At 40.8% G+C, this 14118-nt stretch overlaps 1 protein-coding gene across 1 annotated transcript; it reads right to left on the bottom strand.

Moving 5' to 3' along the window:
- Positions 1-5328: 5328 nt before the first annotated feature.
- On the bottom strand, positions 5329-8019 carry LOC149187965 (uncharacterized). Its single transcript, XM_089409837.1, has 2 exons — positions 7422-8019; positions 5329-6839 (listed from the first exon to the last, which is right to left on the bottom strand). The coding sequence occupies exons 1-2, from the start codon at positions 8017-8019 to the stop codon at positions 5329-5331; spliced, it is 2109 nt and encodes a 702-aa protein (XP_089265963.1).
- Between the last annotated feature and the right edge of the window lie 6099 nt (positions 8020-14118).

Raw genomic sequence — 14118 nt, 5'->3', positions numbered from 1 at the left:
GCCATTGAGCTGTAATGAAGCTATAGAACAGTAAAGAGATCAAATGATCAAGTTGTTGTTGGTGTCCAAAGTGTGTTGAAGACAAAAGAAGGAGTTCTAGAGACAATACAGAATTCTGAGGGAGTTAGAGAAGCCAGAAGCTCAAGAAGCTCAGAGCACTGACTGAAGGAGTCGAGTCCAGAGAAGCCTAGATCTGTCTGCAGAGTGAGGATAGCCAGCAGGATAAGATGGTATTCTAAACCCATAGGTTCAGTTGTAAACCAATGGAGTTGATTGTGGAGCTTGTAAAAGAATTCAGCCATAATCCCAAAGAGCCTAGTCAAGTTGATTAGTGCTCAAGGAGATGTAGCCTAAGATATCAGGGTGAACTCCATATTATATTGCTGTTATGTGTGATTGCTTATTGCTGCATTGTACTTGCTGCTTTATTTACTGTTATATGCATTTCATATCAGTTTAAGCAAATGAACATAAGCACTTGAACAGTCTAAAGGCAAACAAAAGACATACACCTATTTCAAGCACTTTTAATTCCACAATTGGTTAATCATAAGCATGAATCTTGGGAATATTTAAGCTTTGGAAGTGGGAGAGGTTCTTGTAAGTTGACAAGAAGCCTTTAGTGCCCCATTTTCAGATCAATTAGAAAGCTGAGATAGAGGGCTTCTTTTTTACAGTAACTAGTAGTGCCTGCACGAATAGTTCAGTTGGTTAAATTCCATGTAATAAACATTTTTAGAGCATTCCTAATATAACGGACACCCATTGGAAGCGGACTTGGAGACATAGTCCAAGAGGGACGAACTCCATCAACAATGTTTGTTGTGTTTGTGTCTTCTATTGCTATTGTTTATTCTTCATTGCAGTTCTCAAAGTTTGGTGTTAAAGGCATATTAACAGCTTAATTTCCCTCTTTCATTCACACATATGCAACCTTAGTTAATGTTGGTGAAATTGCACAAATAATCAATCATGTAGACTTTAGATCATATATGTTGATGATTTTATTTTGACTAGTGATGAGTACTTGATCAGACCTTGCAAGGAGGACCTTGCAAGGGAATTTGAAATCAAGGACATGGGTCTCATGCACTACTTCCTCAAGTTGGAAGTATGGCAAGGAAATGGGGAACTATTTGTGTCTCAAGGCATGTTTGCAAATAAGATACTGCATAGATTTTGCATGGAGAGTTGTAAACCCATGGAGACACCTCTAGCGACCAACTGGAGGAAGGAGGATGCCACTGTAGATGAAGAGATGGATGCTACTATTTATCGACAGTTAGTGGATTCACTAATGTATCTTGTGAACACGCGACCAAATATGTGTTATGCAGTCAACCAGCTGAGCTAAGTTATGGTTAGACTAACGAAATTATTTTGGAAGGCAGCTAAGCATATTTTATGGTACCTCAGAGGCACTACCGAGTTTGGACTATGATATAGACGGACAGAGGGAGTGAATTTGTGTGGCTTCACAAATGAAAATTAGGCAGGGAGTCCATTTGAATGAAAGAGTACCTTAGGTGGAATTTTCAATGTTGGGTCTGCAACAGTTTCTTGGTGCATCAGGAAGCAAAGATTTATGGCGCTTCAACTCGGCAGAAACAGAATACATGGTTGCAAGTGAAGTATTATGTGAAGCAATCTAGATGAGAAAGATACATGTAGGATTGTTTGGTCAAATGATGGATCCAACTATGATCTACTATGATAATCAGAGTTGCATCAAGCTATCTGAGAATTTTGTATTTCACGATCGATCCAAGCATATAGATATTTGTTATCACCATTTGCAAGACTATGTGCAAAGGCAGATAATGTTTCTACAATACATTCTGACAGAGGAACAAGATACTGACACTTTGACAAAGGCCTTGTCAAGAGGGAAGTTCGAGTTCCATAGGTACGGGATAGGGGTGGTTGATAATCCATTTCTTGTTGAAAGGGAGTGTTGAAAAATGCAACAACAAATTCTCAATTTGATTTTGCCTTGATTAAATTGAGAAAATTTGAATTTCTACATCAACAAACAACTTGGATGCAGTTAACTTGTGTGACATGGCTTGTGTCACCCAGTTTACTTAGTAATTCGAGTTGGAGGAGTTAGATTTCAATTAGCCATGTTTGATTGCTAATTTGTAGCCATTAAGGTTAGTTATTTCAAGTTGTTTTCAGTTAAACTAGTTCCAACCGTTGGAGGAACTAGTGGAAGTTAAGTTATGCAGTGAGATTTCAGTCTAACTCAGTGATCATCCAGTTAACTGATCAATCAACCCAAAATAGATAGTGCATGCAAATAATTCAAGTTCGCCAATCGTGGTGGAGATTCTGAGGCAGTGTAACATCAGTCGTAGACTAGTCTTGAGTGTACATGTGTTGCATGCAACCAGATGATCAATCTTGGGAATTACGCAATCGATTTTAGGAATTTCCTAAATAATAGCAACCTTGCAAGGAATTGCGCAAGGAAATAAGGGCTCAAGTAGAAGCATAAATTTACTAAGTCTGGGTCAAAACTTCTCAATGAATAGAGAGATTGGTTATTCACTTGCAGGTTATGCTCAGTTGAGCAAAGCAATTGTAATACATCTCTATTCATCAGATTAATGCAAGCATACATAGGGGTTTTTAGCAAATTGCTTTCCCCTGGAAAAATATTGTGTGCATGTCTGTGATTGATGTTCTAAATTGTGAATTGAATCATGTAGAGAAGTAGAGTAGGTTTGTGGATTTGATTAAAATTTCATGAGTAGTTGCAAATCTACACCATAATTTATATAGTCTCTTTGCATTCCACTTATTTGTTTAACACCTTTTAAAATTTTGAACATTAAAACAAAGTTAATGGTCCACAAATATTACTTAAAATAAAAATATCAACCAACTGTTATTTCATAAGCCAAAATAATTCTAAGACCATGTATCTGATCCCAACTAGGGAAAAAAAAAACTTCATCTAATCTTGCATCCTCTTAAATCACAACTTATTTGGGCATCTCTGTAAATAATGCATCACAACAACTTTGTCAACATCATTAGCACAACAACAATGCACCTTTGCTTATCTCTACAACATCTGCATCATAACATCTTCAACTACTTTAACAACAATAAGCAAACCTGCTCAACTGCTTCGACAACATACCTTGAACATACCTTACCTTTGCAACATACTAGCAAGCATCACAACACACCTTACAAACAATTGGTGACCACGCCTTTGTCAAGAAATCATAGCAAGTATACAAAACCAATTACACAACATATGCAAACAACATAAGAGCTATTTTACTTCAATAACACAAGAGCTCTGGTCAAGTACTTCAACACCCCTTGCAACATACCTTTCTTCCCCACAAGCATAACAACCATAAGATCGCAACATCATACCATATGCAATCACAACATAAACATAATACGCATAACAACACCTACATCAACACAGCCATGCCATTAACTCCAACTTCAAGTGTGCATACATCAACTGGCCTTTGCTATGACCCTTTGCCATTAATGACAATTTTTCCATCAATATGCCCCTTTAGCATTGATGGCAACATTGTGAACCTAAAAAAGTGTGCTCTTGGTTCCCACCTTAAACCAAATAGATAAAGTAGAATTATTTGTTTGAATAAATTGCCTATGGGAAGCTTCTTATGAGGATGCAAGGGACTCTGAATCAAAGACATAATCAAGATATTATTATACCAATTAACTCTAGGCTTTTGCTATCACCCTAGTGCGTATTCAAACTCTAATTTCACTCTCAAAACCTCATATCGATCCATTCATTACCTTGTAGCTCAAGTCTATCATTGCACAACAAATTCACCATAACACAAAGCATTACATAGGAGGTTTTACACACAACAACTCATCCATACATCTCATCCTACTTAGTTGCATAGTCTCAATGCAAGTGAGGTGACCAATAACAAGTGAAACCTATATGAAGATTATTATAATCCCGCCTTTCAAGGGACCAAAACCCATTGATCAAAACAAAATAAATTTAATAAAGGCACCCAAAAGTAGATGATTGTTGATTTTTTTGGTCTTGTGATTGAAATGCAAGCCATAAAGAGAAATGCAAGCAATTAGCACGAACTCCAACTAAGTCCAACAACCATGGTCCTCAGTCTCATTCTCAGAAAGTTGAATGACCTTTTTCTTATCATAAAAGTGATCGACAACAACCTCTATATTACAAAAATGCTTTGTAAATAATTGTGGCAACTTATCTGCCATAGAGTTGCTTCACAAATTTTTTTTTTTCAATTATTTCACACAGTAGCATGATTGTAATTGTTTCTCCAACTTGCAATTATTATTAGCTGCAACAAAACAGACACATGTACTAAGAGGCATAATAGAGTAGCAGACTTGCTTGGGTAACTCACAATCTATTTGACGCCAAGCAAAGTAATCTCGAACATTAAAAATCGATGGATAGCACAAAACCTGTCCATCAAGAGACATCGATAAAATCGAATTTGAATTTGAGTTTGGTCCTTACTAAAGAGACATTTTTTAGAGTTGGAGAGGTGATCTTGTGAGAGGGAACTACTAGAATTTACTTAGATGGAGTTGCTTGTGTTAACGTTGATGGAATGGCTTGATTTGTGTATAACAATTTTTTCTACTTCCAACTTGTTCTTTATCATCTATCATTGTTCTTCCTTATCTGGAGTTTTTTTCCCATGGAAAAATTCATAATTTCATTAATGGAAGAAATTACATTTTGTAGATGCATATGCATATTCCAATATTTCCATCGATCAGAAGCAAAAGATGAAAATATCAAAAACTACTACCGAAAGACATCTGGGTAGTAGTCCCAACATAGTCTGAGAGGAGTTCATAGAAAGTATCATAAACAATCAAAATATGTATTATCTGGTCCACGCAGGGGGATAATACCAAAAATAGTAAAAGTGCCAATCATATTGGCCCCATAACAGTTCATAAATAGCAAAATAAATATGTACAATATCTGATAAAATAACTGTCCAAAAATTAGACCATTATGTCCATAAATGGTCTATGATAGTACTGATAGCTAGCACCATCTATCTGCTCCGTGATCAGCCAGATGCCCTGCTCCCGGTTCGCGCCTTCTTTGGAAAGGCGGTCAGCCTCTGAGTTCCACTCCCTGTAGATGTGATTGCATGAAAAAGAGTCAAAATTGGAGATCAGTCTTAAAGCTTCATCAAGTATGTGTCTTAATGAAAAAGACCAGCAATAGGAACGCTTATTCAACCAGTCGCAGACAATCTTTGAGTCACCAAACAGTTGTAGAGCATGGCAGTCCTTCTCAGATGCAAATCAGATGATGAAATAGGCTGCTGAAAGTTCAGCAAAGTTATTAGTACCCCCCCCCCATAATCCCATGGATAGCCTGAAGGAGTGCCTCTCAGATAGGTGTAGGAGAGCCCCTCCCCCACAACCATTCTCTTGTGCGGCCCCATCAAAAAAAGCCCAGGGACGGGAGGGATCAAACTGTTCGGGAGAGATGATGCGGGAGCGAGAGATGGGAGGGTCATCCAGGATGAGGTCAAAGTCTGCTTTGATCAAGGCTGCAATGATAGACCACCTGGGAGGGGAGTTATGAAAAATGAGCTGATTACGGGCAATCCAGACAGCCCAACAGAACAGTAAGGGGAGATTTCTCAATTTGGAGGGAGTAACAGAGGAATACCAAACGTTCCAGGCCTCGTCCAGGGTGCCCGGAAGCCAGGAATAAGGGGATGGAATGACAGAAGATACCAGGTTCCATAAGTGGTGAATGTTCGGGCAATTCAGGAAGATGTGGGAAGCAGTTTCACCCGCCATGTTGCAGAAATGACACCAGTGAGGGCCAAAGAAGGATCGCTTCATCAGGTTGTCCCCCGTTGGAACTCTATTTCGAAGGATGCACCACATTAAAAGTCTGGATCTAGGAGGCGCCTTGAGTTTCCAGAGGTGTTTCCACCACTTTTGTAGCATGGGGGGCTTACGAGGATCCGCCAGCACGATGTATCCCTCCTTTGGAGTGTATCTCCCTGATTTCGCCAGTGCCCAGATGATCTCGTCATCACCCCCAGTCAGCCTGATATGAGCTTCTAGGAGAGCTTGTATGTAGTTCCTCCAGTGCTGCTGCCAAGGTGGGGGAATGTTGAGATGAAAGTCGGATTTCCAAGCCTGTTGAAGAAAAGAGGTGTTGTACACATCAGCAATGTGTTCAATGTGTGTGATTTGATGCTCCCTCAGGTACAATAAGAGATCTGCCGGTAATCTGTGCATATTGCCACAGCCAATCCACGGGTCAATACCAATGCGAACCTTGTTCCCAGATTTAATTCTCCAGGTGATGCCCACTCGAATGGGATCCAAAGCCTTCAGGACAACCTTCCAGATAATCGAAATGCCTGAGTAGAGCCTAGCCGGTCTTCTAATCCAATCCAGAACATGAGCAGGGGCGATATATTTCGAGTAGGTTACTCTTGTCCATAAGCTATCCGAAGCAACCAACTGCCAACCCAGTTTAGCAGCCAGGGCTGAGGAAAAATCATCAAGCTTTTTGAGTCCCCAGCCGCCCCATTTTTTTGGGAGAGTGAGGGCATCCCATTTTACCCAAGCAAAAATTCTTCCCGGCTGATTACCCCTCCATAAGAATCTGCAGCAAAGATTTTGTATTCTTGCCAGAATGCCCCTGGGAATCCAGGCAAGTGACATCCAATAAACTGGGGTCGCTTCCAGAACACTCTTAATAAGTGTCAAGTGGCCTGCACGGGATAAAAATCTTAAGTACCAAGTACTTAGCCACTTTTCCAACTTAGCAATGAGCCAAGTCCAGTCTGCAATCTTATAACCAATCAGCTTTAACTTATATCCCAAGTATTTCAGCCCCTCCTCCAGAGCCATCAAAGTAAAGTTAAATCTGTGGAGCGCGTAATGAATTTCATGCTGAGTGCAGGTCGCAACCGTCAAAGAGGATTTTCCTTCATTGATGATCATACCAGTGGTCTAATGAAATAAGGAAAATATATCTCTGATCGAAGTTATATCCCCCACACTTCCGTTGAGAAAAATCAGCACGTCATCCACGAAAAGTAAGTGAGTGAGCATGCAATCATCTGTGATCTTAATGCCAGAAAATCTGCCTCTCCGATGCTCTTCCGTAATTAACCGTCCGAGGCCTTCCATGATCAAGAGGAAAAGTAGAGGGGAGAGAGGACACCCCTATCTAAGGCCACGAGTCGACGAGAAGAAAGGGGATGCACTCCCATTGACCAAAACACTGAAAGGTATGTTAGTAATACAACCCATGATCCATTTAATGAAAATGAAAGGAAAACCAAGGTGGGTAAGCAACATTCTCAGATATAACCAGTTCACCCGGTCGAAAGCTTTAGATAAATCCACCTTCATTATCATACCTTTGCCCTTCCTGCTGTGAAGAGAGTGTAAAACCTCCTGAGCCGTTCCAATCGCTTCATGTATTTGTCTATCCTTCAGGAAAGCAAATTGTTCGGGCAAGATGTGCTTAGATAAAATGGGCTTCAATCTGTTTGCAATAATTTTGGCAATAATCTTATATAGACAGTTACATAGCGAAATAGGGCAAAAATCGGCAAAGGTGGACGGGTTGTCAGCCTTCGGGATCAGAGCAATGAAAGTGGATGAGATGGCAGCTTCCATCCGACCTGAAATCCTAGATTCCTCCACCACTCTGAGCAAATCCGGTCCAATCAAATAAAAAAAAGCCAGGTAAAATTCGATGGACCATCCATCAGGTCCAGGGCTTTTGTCCTTGCTGAAACACTTTAAAGTATCCTCCAGTTCCCCCAGAGTGACCTCCTGAGTCAAATCCTCCTCCTCGTCCTGATCCACATATCTAGGGAAGAGCTGTGCAACCCTGATAATTTCAGCTAAGTTAATCTCCCCTGGGTCACTGTAGGCCTGTTTAAAGTGGGAGGTGGCTAGAGAAGCGAGCTGGGGGAATGTATGTGTTGTCCTACCCTGTTCATCTTGCATTTGCCAAATAGTGTTGACAGCTTTCCTCCCGTTTGCAAATTTATGAAAGAATTTAGTATTTGCATCTCCTTCTTGAATCCAGATGGCCCTGCTCCTCAATCTCCATTTGTCTTCTTTTTCTTTTAGGAGTTACCTCATGCTGAGAAGAGGGATGTGATGTGATTCTTGTGCTCCTCAGATCTGTAAAGTCCTCCATGCTCTTTTTCAAAAACCTCCAGTTCATTCTCAATCTGTTTCAACGAATGATCATCCTGTAGTCTTTTATGATGGGCCCAGTTTTTAGACAATTTCTTCAGCTCTATTAAGTTACTAATAAAACCAGTCGAAGCTGAGCCTCCAGCCCCTGGTGGGTTTGATTTCCAAAAATCAGTGACCATGCTGATATAAGAAGCTTCCTTAAGCCAGGTAGAACTGAACTTAAAAGGACCCTTCGGCTTGTCTCTTCCTCGTCCTATTTCCATGTAAATTGGCAAGTGATCTGAAAGCCCGCCAGTACCCACCCATTGTCTAATATTGTGGCCCATATCCATGACCTGTTCCTTGACCAGAAAACGATCCAACCTCCTAGCAAGGCCACTATCACCCACCCTATTATTTCTCCAAGTGGCCTGTAATTTCGCAACAGGGATGTCTATCAGGTGGTGAAGTTCCAGGATAGACGAGAAGTAGTCTGAGAGAGAGTCCGATTGAGCCCGCTGACCCCAAGATTCAGCGAAGCCAATGGAAAAATTTAGGTCCCCACCTACAATCAGGTTTTCTGCAGAGAATTTCTCCGAATCCAGAAGGTGGTCCCAGAAAGCAGGGCGATTCTGGCAGGGACCATAAATATTGACAATTCTGAAAGGGGTCCCCAACTCAGCAGAGTGAACATCGACCCCAATAAAACCTCTCCCACCCCAGCAGCTGATCTCTTTAATAGATCGATTATTTATGCCCAAAATCAGTCCTCCAGAATGGCCGAGTGCATCCAATCCTGTAAATGTCCAACCCGGAAGAAAAAGTTCCAGGGTTCTTGCAATATCACAGGCAAGTCCCAAGGTCTCCTGAAGGAAAATGATATCCAGAAAAGCCGACGAAGTGCTAGTTTTTTCTCGGGCCTAGCAAGCCCTCTGCAATTGAAGGATAGGATCTTCATGGAGGGGGGTCGGGTAGGGTTGTTCTTGCTCTAAGAACCCCAGTGATAGTGGATTGCTTTCCCAAAGCAATGTCAACATCCGCTTGTGCTTGTGAAATTTTTAGATCAGAAGGACGGCCTCGGGAGGATTTGGAAGGCGAGGGAGGGTGGAGGATGTCCAGTCCAACCTGGTCCATAGACGAAAGCCTCGAACGAGACCGGGTGAGGTATCGAGGGGCAGATGACTCCAACAAGGAGGTCGAGGTCTGTGGAGGGGGGGAACTAAGTAGAACAGGTGGTGAGGGGGAGGGAGATGGCATATATGCTAGTAATAGGGGACTCCAGATGGACATCAGTACCCAAACTCAATAACTGTTTGGATATTATATTATGAATATCAAACAAGCATTTTGAGGAGGGCAAGTGAGAGGAAAGCATACTCGAGGAAAAGGAATCTCCCGAGGCCATCACTGCCGAGCCAGGAGCTGGTGGAGGGGGGCGAAGTGGCGGTCGACCACGCTTCCTCGGAGTGTTCTTGGCCAGCTCCGCTGAACGCTAACCTGGGCTCGAAAAAGTGTCGGTGCCCCCAGAGTGAGGAGTAGAAATGCGGTGAAATTCCTCGGTGGCTCGAGGCAATTCATCTCTGGCAGGGTCTCCCTGTGATAGAGCATCCTGAACCGGCGAAACCTGTGGAAAATTCTGCACTGCATGCCTGTTATTCCATTTGTTCAGTGGGAAATCTTTGAATAGGTACCCCACCTTATGGCAGTGCCTACATCTGAAGGGAACCCCTTCATAGTCCAGCATTTTTCTCTGAGTCGAGTCCCTCTTAAGAAACTGTGTATCAGTCACACTACCGCACCAAGCCTGCGAGAAGGGTTCCCTTGGCTGATGAGGACCCACGAAATCACGAATCGCCGTAGCTTCAGGAGCTACCGAAATGGAAGGTATGTGCTGCTGAGAGAGAGGGGGTAGGGTTTCTACTTCCAAGGCCAGATCTTGCTCGTAAGTAAGAAAATCGTCCACAGAGGTTCCGGTCTGAGGCCATAACGACAGTTGTTCCGAAGAAACCACGGAGAAAACGTTTGCCTCCATAACCGACTAGTAAACAAGCTGACAGCTGCCAGAGGGGAGGTCGGTGGGGGACCAAAAACCATCTAGGGGAAGCAAAGATTGATTTAACCGGTTCATAAACTGCCTGCGGATAAGGAGGAAACCTGAAAAAGCCACGAGGGGGCCAGAAATCACGAAGGAGTAAAGAAAAAAAGCTTTGTGGTGAGTAGAAACCAGTAAGTCGACTCCCAAAAAACCAGACCGCCAAAAAGCAGCTGTTGAGCTTTGATACTACATCTCTCCTACACATTTTCCTAGACTTTTTCCTCTCACCATTACCCCATAAGCTATCAAAGATCATTGCATATTGATTCTAAAAGAGCATTTAAGTGGTTTTCTAACTATGTTTTTGTGTTTGTTGTTTGACTTAGATTTTTCTCATTAGCTGCGAAATGCAGCCACTTTCCGCAGCTGTTTTTGTTAAACTCTAGGTTGCAGGTGTCGTCGGGCAAAACAGGACACGTGGACAAATCAGGAATGACCTGGACATGGATCAAGTCCTATTGGTTCAGCCGGATTCATTAAGGAAAGCCATGGTCAATGGCGGTCAAATGGTGGTTAAACAAAGGAGTCCTACGGCAACAGGACTCTTTTTTCAAACACGTGAAGGATTTGTGGTCGTTCCTAGATCCCTGGGGTCATGTTGACAGCTGTAGACTGCCCCACGATGCGAATCCAACAGCCACTTTTGATAGATTGAATAATCTCGGCAACCAGTATGCTAAGTTTACGGACGCTATCCTTTTACGTGTCCTCAGTTGAAGTAGTTTCATAGGAAAACAGTTATGAAGTTTTTGATATAAATAACGCGTTTCCAAACGCATAAAGTTAGTATTTGTTGATGTAATTTTGCTGTTAAAGTTACTGTGCCATGACACTAGTCCCACTGTGGTAGCGAGAGGATTATTCCTCTGTTTTTATATGACTGTGTGAGCATAATTCTGGACTGATAGCCTGTTGACCGAGGCTGTGTAGAGGGCCCCTGCATGCTGAGGTTTCGTTTTCTTTATTGCTGTAAAGTTTTTATGCATTGTTTTTTTTATTTTCATTGCACATATTTCATAGTTATCCACCTGTGTATATTTCATTTTCTATGGTATTAACATTTCATTCCTGTACATGATTTTTCAAGCTTTGTATATTGTTAACACTGATCAGTGTGTGTGTGTTTCAGGATAGAGTAGGCCCGGGCATTTCCATACAATTTTTGCAATAACTAGTGACATGAGATTAAACCTCTCTGCTGACTTTGCTTTTCTTAGTTTTTTTTAATTCCAGTTATGCTTTGATTTCAGTCTCATTCACTTGCTTTGTTAGCTAGTTTAGATATCAGATTGCTCATATCATTGACGTTATCTCCTAAAGCCATAGCTTAGACTACATGGCGAGCTATCGAACTATGGATGATGTGATTTGATTTTAGTTTTACTTTTCTACAATTAGATATCAAACTGCTCATATCATTGACGTTATCTCCTAAAACCATAGCTTAGACTACATGGCGAGCTATCAAACTATGAATGATGTGATTTGATTTTAGCTTTATTTTCCTACAATTAGATATCAATTTCCTCATATCATTGACGTTATCTCCTAAAGCCATAGCTTAGACTACATGGCGAGCTATCAGACTATGAATGAATTGAATTGATTTTACTTTTATTAGTTTGTAGTTTTTGATTTGTTTGAGCGCAGTAGCTTAACTTCTTTTTTTTTGTATTTAGATGAGCAGCAGAAGTAGTGATTTCATGATCAGTAGTTCATCATTTATTTGATTTTACTAGCAGTACATTTCCATTCTTGTTTGAATGACAGTTTCATTACTAGTACATTTTGAGATCCTCTGAAGTGTTAAGCTCTGGAAATCAGCATAAAGGAAATAATTGCCTTAAAATCTATATCCATACTTACCTTCTGAAGTATTCTTGAAATTTAGGAATAGGATTTCCATTCATATTAGGAGATAAACGAAGATAAAACCCCCAAAACAAAACAAAAATTGAAAACAATAAAAAGTAAGAAAGAGGTTGGCTTGCACATATAGTGCGCCACACTTCATCAGTTTACGACTCCCTGTCGATAATTAATGTAGGAATTTAGGACATACTAAATTGACTAAACATTTTGGTGCCATTGTCAGGGAAGTGTAACTAGGTAGCCGATCTCTTACAAAAAAAAAAAAAAAAGAAGAAAAGAAGGGAAAATTGATAACTTCTGGAAGTATGCTCTCCTCTTGCACCTAGTGTGATATGGAGGATCATAAAAAAGAGTTACTAGTTCAATAATTTCTTGATTATGCTCTCTTCTTGCACCTAGTGTGATATGGAGGATCAGAAAAAAGAGTTATTAGTTCAATAATTTCTTGATTATGCTCTCTTCTTGCACTTAGTGTGACCTGGAAGATCAGAAAGAGAATTATTAGCCTGACTTGAAAAATAAAAATAAAAAAATGATATGCATAGAATAAGAGATTCTAGGGGAAGGTTTATAGCTAGGGCCAAAAGTTCGATTTTAAAAACTCCAGCTACTTCAAGGCATAGACAAGATACACCTCCATCATCTCCGACTCATACTCCCAGCCTTAGGATTCCTAGAATTCAAGGGGCAGTAGCCGAATTAGGAGACTCTCCCACACTATCCATTAAATCTGATCTAGGAGAAGAACCTTTCTTCACTTCTACAGGGGAACATATTGTAATCAAAGAAGTAGAATCACCTGAAGAAGAGGAGAGAGAAACTCTCCCTCGTTCGCCATTAATAGAAGAACCAGAGGACTCTAAGAACTCTGAGGAAACAATCATGACAGAGGAAGCAGTAAATTGATTTGGAGGAGGGGGTAGAGGTAGAGGTAGAGGAGGAGGAAATAATGGAGGAGGTAGAGGTAACAATGGGGGAAATAGGGATGGAGATAACTCATTTGGATTCCCTATAGCCGATGAGGAAACCCATACAACAATGAAAAACATTTCACCATCTGTCCTCCCAAACTTTTATGGGTTGCGAAATGAGGATCCTGAAACATTTCTATTTGAGTTTGAAGTCTTGTGCCGAACCTATGACTATATGGAAGATTCTCAATAACTCAAACTGTTTCCTTCAACATTGAAAGGAGCTGCTTTGAAATGGTTCATGGGATTAGTCACTCAGTCTATTAGGACTTGGAATGATATGAAACAAACATTTTTGGATAGATACCTCGATTATTGTATGCCCACCAATCATAAGGATGAGGTATTCAAGATGATGCAAAAAGAACATGAAAACTTAGAGGATTTACTTGAAAGATTTCAATACAACTTAAAGAGAGCAAAAATGAGTAATTTAGATGAGGAAACCTTGAAAGCCCTTCTATTGAATGCCGTTAGAGATGAATGGATAGATATTTTAAACATGATGGGGAAGGGAGATATTTCTCAACTTCCACTCCATGACATAGCAGAACTATGTGTCCATCTCTCAAGGGGAAAATCTAAAACTGGAAAAGGGCCTAGAGATCCTTCTCTTATTAGAGAAAACAAATCTGCAACTGGATCAGTAAGTAGGGCAGAGATTGGCAATATGCTTGATGAGTTCAAAACTGATATTCTAGGGAGCCTTAGTGAACAACTAGACACCCTTAAAATACAAAACAAACAGAAAGCAGAAGCTGAAGCCTTAGCCATCTTTTGTCCAAAATGTAGAAAGAAACATGCTTTAAGGGAATGTCCCTTGGATGCAAAAGTTGTAGAAACATGTGTGATTTGCTCAGAAAGCCATGAGACCAAGGATTGTCCTTCAATTCCTAGGCTCAAAGCTGTCTTTTAGGAAGATCCAAATTCAGTAGAGTCCCTTTGTTTTGTTTCAAGAAGACCATGGCAGGGGCCACAAAATCA

Source organism: Pinus tabuliformis, chromosome 3_1 (genome assembly GCF_031772625.1).
Source record: "Pinus tabuliformis cultivar Carrire ecotype Pingquan chromosome 3_1, CPIR1, whole genome shotgun sequence".
NCBI classification, from domain to species: domain Eukaryota; kingdom Viridiplantae; phylum Streptophyta; class Pinopsida; order Pinales; family Pinaceae; genus Pinus; species Pinus tabuliformis.
Note: the sequence above shows the minus strand (reverse complement) of the source record. Positions and strands in the feature narration are given on the sequence as shown.

What these genes read in the sequence shown, in the direction of transcription:
- LOC149187965 (XM_089409837.1), bottom strand. Translation starts at nt 8,019, where the DNA reads ATGCAAGATGAACAGGGTAGGACAACACATACATTCCCCCAGCTCGCT. An exon ending in TCACAGCAGGAAGGGCAAAG is followed by an intron (nt 6,840 to 7,421) that starts GTATGATAATGA and finishes ATAAGATTGCAG; the next exon opens with ACTGGACTTGGCTCATTGCT.